Source organism: Myxocyprinus asiaticus, chromosome 5, assembly GCF_019703515.2.
Source record: "Myxocyprinus asiaticus isolate MX2 ecotype Aquarium Trade chromosome 5, UBuf_Myxa_2, whole genome shotgun sequence".
Taxonomy (NCBI): domain Eukaryota; kingdom Metazoa; phylum Chordata; class Actinopteri; order Cypriniformes; family Catostomidae; genus Myxocyprinus; species Myxocyprinus asiaticus.
This window is the reverse complement of record NC_059348.1, coordinates 56221492-56228991: the sequence shown is the minus strand read 5'-3', so window position 1 is coordinate 56228991 and position 7500 is coordinate 56221492. Positions and strand designations below refer to the sequence as shown.

The window sequence follows — 7500 nt, the reverse complement described above, 5'->3', positions numbered from 1 at the left end:
CACAGACATACAAACACACACACACACACAGACACACACACTCACACATCACATACACACACACACACACACAGACACACACACTCACACATCACATACACACACAAAGACAGAAAACAGAACACACACAAACACACACACACAGACACACAAACAAACACACACAGACACACAAACACACACTCACACACACAGACACACAAACAAACACACACAGACACACAAACACACACTCACACACACAGACAGACAGAAAACAGAACACACCACATGTTACACACAAACACAGACTAACAGAACTACATGTCTGATCCCACTGTGGGGAAAGTGTACCCTTCCAGAAAAATAAATATTGCATGTTTTTGTTATAAAAACAGTTCACATGCAAAACAAATTAAAAAAAAATAAAGAAAGAAAGAAAAATAAATACACACACACACACATATATATATTACAATGTTTAAATACACATCTAAATGCATAATTTGTATCTAGAAATTAAGTTACAGAGACAAGGCAACAATTAAGGGAACACGAGGCCCCTATGGGATATACCGGGCATTGCTATAAAACTGTCTTTATTTTTAACCATGTTTTTTCCAGAAGATGGTAGTAGATGTCTCTAATGCAAGACACACAGCAGCCTTTTCAGAAATAATCTGAACTCATTGAGGTCTAAATCGATAAAGTCCACCAAAATGCAAAAACATTTTTTAAAAATTGATATTAACTTTGCAAGACATTAGTTAAGAGGTGTGACACAAAATGTGTTCTGTTCAAATTTGACCACCAACAATACATGTGTGTCTCTAAAACGAACAGTGCACAAGGGTTAATCTCTTTTTGCATACTTCACTAGTCAGTATTTGATATAGAATATACTTTATTTAGCCCCATTGGGATCATTACACTATTATGGCTTATTTTGTAACACATGAGGATAAAAGTAACCTTGAATTGTGTGTGTTTGCATACTTTGGATTCTGGTCCATGTGTGTTGAAGATATTGGGGTCATCAGTACTGTCCATCATTTTGCTGGGCTCGTGGTCTTTGTGTCCGCCGGTGCTGTCCGAGCGCTGCGTCTTCGCTCCATGTCGATCAGCAGATACACGATCACTGGTGTTGCCCATGACTGATGGATTTACAACAGCCTTCACTACAGACACACACAAATGCTGTGGAAATCACTGTGAACTGTTAAAATATATGATTGCACCATTTGCCAATCTAAATGATGTTTTTTATATCCCTGTACGATGTGTAAATGTTAAAACTGATGAGTATACTATTAACAAGCAAGTCATCATAAACACTTCATGATCAACTGATTCTAACAATCTCACAATTATCAATATTTTTGAGCACCAGGAAAATCTGTTCATATTTACAGTTAGGAAACGACACATCTCTATAAACATGCTTTAATATATTAATAATTATTCTAGGGGGCCTGGCAAACCTCGCAAGTTTGAATCCAGGGCGTGCTGAGAGACCAGGTCTCCTAAGCAACCAAAGTGGCCCGGTTGCTAGGGAGGGTAGAGTCACATGGGGTAACCTCCTCGTGGTTGCTATAATGTGGTTCTCACTCTCGGTGGGGCGCGTGGTGAGTTGTGTGTGGATGCTGCGGAGAATAGCGTGAAGCCTCCACACACTGCGTCTCCGCGGTAACACGCTCAACAAGCCACGTGATAAGATGCGCGGATTGACGGTCTCAGACGCGAAGGCAACTGAGATTCGTCCTCCGCCACCTGGATTGAGTCACTACACCACCACGAGGACTTAGAGCGCATTGGGAATTGGGCATTCCAAATTGGGGAGAAAAAATAAAAATAAATACATAAAAATTAAAAAAACAATTTCTAAAGAGACTCGTCTTCAGAAGTACCAGTGTAGGGTGTAATGCATTACTAAGTAATTAATTACTATAATTAAATTACTTTTTCATTGAAAAAAGTAAGGGATTACTCTTAATTTTTCAGTAATTCAATTACAGTTACTTCTGATGTAATTGAAGTTTAAAACAATTCTATATAAAACAATAGTGAACTTAAAATCGAAATTTAACGTCTAATGTTAAAGTGTATTAGGGGTGTAACGGTTCTCGGTAAAAAAAATGAACCATACGGTTCGCCACACACGGTTCGGGAAGCACTGGCACCGCGGTCGGTTCACCTCACATTTAATGACGCATCTGGAGCACAAGTTTTGGTGAAGAAAACAAAGTGTCAAACAGACAGGCACAGTTACAATCTCCGCTAATGCACCTGTATGGATCTATAGATGGATACGCTCCACCTGTGTTTCACGTGGGTCAACTTGATGACATCACTGTTCTGCAGGTGTTGTGTGTAGTTGAAAATGGCAAGTGGAGAAAGCGAGCCGCTGATAGAGAAACCCCCTGCGTTTCTCCTTTTTGGGAACATTTTCTTTTTGCAGTCAATTACAACATCGATGGTCAAAAGACGTTTACAAAACAGGCACTGTTTGCAGACATCGCTCGACACGAGTGATGTACACTGGTAATACATGTCAATAATGCGTGTGAGGGTTTATTTAAAACATGCACGCAAGTTCTTCCTGTTTCCTCACGTAGCTGTAATCTATCACGCGTGTCAATAATGCGCTTTGATTAATGGCATTAAGATGCTGTTATAGTAATACATTGATACATGTTTTATCTTTTACGCCGACATCACCCAAGGAAAGAGCCACAGGTGAGCTGAAACTGCACACACTCCCTTTCGTTTTTAAGCAGACACTCCGTGCTAATTCGGACAGACATGAAACAATAACTAAAGCGCTTGGGATGTTCATGTGGGATTTCCACGAATTATTAAAATACTCGAGCAGCATTATCACAACATCCGTTCTCGTATGCATTCTTATAGCAAGGTTAGTCCTTCTATAGTGATGTACAGCTTCCCAATATTGAATATATGTTGAGATGAGTTTGAAATGCACTTTATGTTGATGCATGTAGCGAATTAGTGCAGGTATTAGGTTAAAATGTTGATTTAGTAATTAGAGACTTTTTTTTTTTATTAATTAGTAATTAGTAATAAGTAATGCAATTACTTTTCAGACAGAGTAATTAGTAATCTGATTACACTGTAGAAGATGTAACAAGTAGTTAGTAATTAATTACTTTTTTAGAGTAACTTACTCAACACTGAGACAATTAATGTTAGTGTATAAAATCAAACACTGCATTGTCAACAAGTTTTGCATTTATGTGACAAATAAACCCTGACTTGCAATATTTCCTCAAAGTCAGAAAGACTCAGAAATGAACATTTGACACGTCAACAATCACTGCATTTATAAACTTCCAACATGATTAGAAATTACAAGCACATGCATCAAGAGCATGTTACATTATGTGTAAAGGGAGTTGTTATTAATTTATAATTAAATGTAGCTTTTGTATAATATTTATACATGTTCCTTTATATGTCCATTTATTTAGTGAAACAAGATCATGTTATATTTACACGCTATGAGAAATAAAGTGTTTGTTATTATTGAGTCTTAAGCTGATATCATGCTGCCTAACAGTTTGGATCAGATTAAACGTGTAGATAATAAACATCACGTGATAAAGTGTTTATTTAGTGAAGTAAATATGAAATGAGGTGATCATTACCGCAGGTGAAGAGTTTTATTCGCACAGCTGCGATCTGCGATCAAACATTAACAACATACTGGAGCCTGTCAGCTGGTACGGCACGCCGAGAAGTCCAAACAACAGCCGCGATACGAAACGCGCTTTGGATATAATGGCTATTTCACCACTGTTTTATGATAATGCTACAGCGTTATGAACGTTTATTCTCAAAGTGTGCACATTTAGAGAAATATGTGTTCGACGGTTATGCTTAATTAACCACACTTTTGTGTTTCAGATTGCGTAATTTAGAGGATAATGGACATGAATTGAACAATTACTCATATTTGAACTGTGATCACGGTTTCTGCGATTATTCTACGGTTATGATTTGTAACTATAAATAATCTGATACTGTATTTTACAAATGGAATCCACATTAGATCAGTAAAAGAAGCTGCTATTGATGGTACTCGATTATTGAATGTGATGTACTGTATATGCAGCAGATAATATGTAATTTATAATGTTTACATTCTGCATTCATAGCACAGATGCAGGGCCGTATTAACGTGTGGTCTTACCGCAGCTGCATGGGGGCTCCGAACTCCCAGGCTGTCGCAGTATTCTCCCGTCGATGTTCATGATGACTGGTAGGGGCCCAGTGAAACGGTAAGCCCCGGGGACCTAAATGCTGCCCTGCACAGATGCAAATCTAATCTGATATATGTGGTCAAAACATGCACCCGTTACTCTCTTTTATTGTATTTTTTTTTTATGTATTTAAAAAAAGAATCCACCTTAGATCATGAAAAGGGTTTTCTCTCTTTCTTGCTCACAGTCAGTCACACACACGCATCTTTTCGACTCTAATAACCAAGCTAGTAATGGAGGGTGTTTCTATGCAGGATGCTTCAACAGTGGCGTAAGAAAGTAGATCTATACACAGAAGCTTTATTAAGTCACTGGAAATGTCCTAAAACACTAGTCATAGCAGTAACTTAGCCTGTTCATGTGTTTCACACAAGTCGCTCACACTTCAGTCAGTAAAGTTCAGAATGTAGAACTCGGCTGTGGCTGCTTCATCCAATCATGTCTGAGTTTGTTTTAACAGACTGATATTTGTATTTCAGTCATGACAACTCTCGAAAAGACTTGGCATGTTAATGTGGGTATGACATATTGATAGGATATTTGTCTTGGCGGACTAAATCTGCCATGCTGCTGCAGAGCAGGTACAGAGACTAGCTACTGCTAAAACATACACAGACATAGTGAGTTAAGCGTGTGGACATGCTAATGCACAGTTAGAAAAACACAAAACATGCTGCATCAAACATATGTCACTTAGGTCAATTAGACATAAATACAACCCCCCAACAAAGTAGAGAAGCTGCACAAACACATGGCACAAAATACAAAACACAACCCCACAAACAAGCAGATCTACCGCCCAGACTTTTGTACTGCTGCTGCACCAAAGAGCCATGTTCACAAAGTGTATGCTAGCTAGTTATGCCCGATCCTGCTTGGCCGAATGGCAAAACACTAATGAACTAAATCTCTATGTGTGTCTGAGACTGCTTGGCTGAATGGCTTAAATGGCTAGTGACCCAACTCATAATGTGCATATGGATCTGGAAATCCCAGAGCTTATTTAATTAGTGACTTAGCCTAGCTATGTGTGGATTTATTTAATATAATGATCTAAGATAGCAATGTGTGCCAGTGCCTGACTTGTCTATGGCTTACTTTGATAAAGGCGCTGCTACAGTTGAAGTCAGAAGTTTACATACACTTAGGTTGAAGTCATTAAAACTAATTTTTTAACCACTCCACAGATTTAATATTAGCAAACTATAGTTTTGGCAAATCATTTTGGCAAATCGACATCATCTTTGTGCATGACATGAGTTAACTTTTCCAACAATTCTTTATAGACAGATTGTTTCACTTTTAATTGACTATATCACAATTCCAGTGGGTCAGAAGTTTACATACACTAAGTTAACTGTGCCTTTAAGCAGCTTGGAAAATTCTAGAAAATGATGTCAAGCCTTTATACAATTAGACAATTAGCTTCTGATAGGAGGTGTACTGAATTGGAGGTGTTCCTGTGGATGTATTTTAAGGTCTACCTTCAAACTCAGTGCCTCTTTGCTTGACATCATGGGAAAATCAAAAGAAATCAGCCAAGACCTCAGAAAAACAAACTGTGGACCTCCACAAGTCTGGTTCATCCTTGGGAGCAATTTCCAAACGCCTGAAGGTACGACGTTCATCTGTACAAACAATAGTACGCAAGTATAAACATCATGGGAACACACAGCCATCATACCGCTCAGGAAGGAGATACATTCTGTCTTCTAGAGATGAACGTAGTTTGGTGTGAAAAGTGCAAATCAATCCCAGAACAACAGCAAAGGACCTTGTGAAGATGCTGGAGGAAACAGGTAGACAAGTATCTATATCCACAGTAAAACGAGTCCTATATCAACATAACCTGAAAGGCTGCTCAGCAAGGAAGAAGCCACTGCTCCAAAACTGCCATAAAAAAGCCAGACTACAGTTTGCAAGTGCACATGGGGACAAAGATCTTACTTTTTGGAGAAATGTCCTCTGGTCTGATGAAACAAAAATTGAACTGTTTGGCCATAATGACCATCGTTATGTTTGGAGGAAAAAGGGTGAGGCTTGCAAGCCGAAGAACACCATCCCAGCCGTGAAGCATGGGGGTGGCAGCATCATGTTGTGGGGGTGCTTTGCTGCAGGAGGGACTGGTGCACTTCACAAAATAGATGACATCATGAAGAAGGAAAATTATGTGGATATATTGAAGCAAAATCTCAAGACATCAGCCATGAAGTTAAAGCTCAGTCGCAAATGGGTCTTCCAAATGGACAATGATCCCAAGCATACCTCCAGAGTTGTGGCAAAATGGCTTAAGGACAACAAAGTCAAGGTGAGAAGCTTGTAGAAGGCTACCCAAAATATTTGACCCAAGGTAAACAATTTAAGGCAATGCTACCAAATACTAACAAAGTGTATGTAAACTTCTGACCCACTGGGAATGTGATGAAAGAAATAAAAGCTGAAATAAATAATTCTCTCTACTATTATTCTGACATTTCACATTCTTAAAATATAGTGATCCTAACTGACCTAAAACAGGGAATGTTTTCTACCATTAAATGTCAGGAATTGTAAAAAACTGAGTTTAAATGTATTTTGGCTAACTTCTGACTTCACTGTATGTGTCATGACCAAAAGCAGGCCTTACCGTGCAAGCAGATAAAATAAAAAGCCCCAGCAACCACCTGAGAAAATGGCATTTTTAGAGAAATAACTCTAGCAGAGCGAAACTGGCTTACTTGCAAACCAAGCAAATTTAAATGTTAGGCAAAGAGAGAGAACTCAAGTTGACTGGCTACACGATTCCATGTCAAGAAACCTGTCAGCGTACACCATATGAGCCGATTGGCTTGAAGTGTCACATGTGAGCAAGCTGATTGGCTAACAGATAACAAATTCAGTGAATGTTTTAGCTTGCGCCATTCATTGTTTCATGCCGGAATTATTTTTAATTTTGTTTCTAGTTTTTAGACGTGTGATTGATTTTAGGAAATATGTCTCAGCTACTGATAAAAACTGATATATAAACCAATATTTATTGATTAAAGATTATCTCTCATTAAAACTCTTGAATTGTATTTTTATTTATTGTTTTGTTCCTTTACAAACCTGTTTACTTCGTGGCAACTCCCATAAAGTGCTTTTGCAACTCTTCTGGGAACATTTAGAGAAATGTGTTTGAATTATTTTTGTGAGTTATAAACAACAAGGCATTTCTTGATACATACAGTATATATTTGATCATGTACAATAATATCTCTTT

General features: G+C 38.2%; 2 protein-coding genes across 8 annotated transcripts in view; both read right to left on the bottom strand.

Moving 5' to 3' along the window:
- Window positions 1-3736, bottom strand: part of LOC127441359 (5'-AMP-activated protein kinase subunit beta-2-like) — a 19602-nt gene extending 15866 nt beyond the window's left edge. Inside the window, exons 1-2 of one of the 2 annotated variants that reach the window (XM_051698687.1) lie at window positions 3645-3736; window positions 976-1157 (exon numbers count right to left, since the gene is read on the bottom strand). In XM_051698687.1, coding sequence (XP_051554647.1) covers window positions 976-1131 — 156 coding nt within the window. In that variant the 5' untranslated portion in view covers window positions 1132-1157; window positions 3645-3736. Of the gene's footprint in view, window positions 1-975; window positions 1177-3644 lie in introns of both variants that reach the window. The other variant, XM_051698688.1, reaches the window with a different exon arrangement.
- A 3574-nt stretch (window positions 3737-7310) lies between these two features.
- The window catches only part of LOC127441321 (receptor-type tyrosine-protein phosphatase mu-like), a 355708-nt gene continuing 355518 nt past the window's right edge, over window positions 7311-7500 (bottom strand). For all 6 annotated transcript variants that reach the window (XM_051698588.1, XM_051698590.1, XM_051698589.1 and 3 more), the window contains one exon: window positions 7311-7500. This exon is cut by the window's right edge and continues 575 nt beyond it. The gene's annotated coding sequence lies outside the window, so the exon portion shown is untranslated.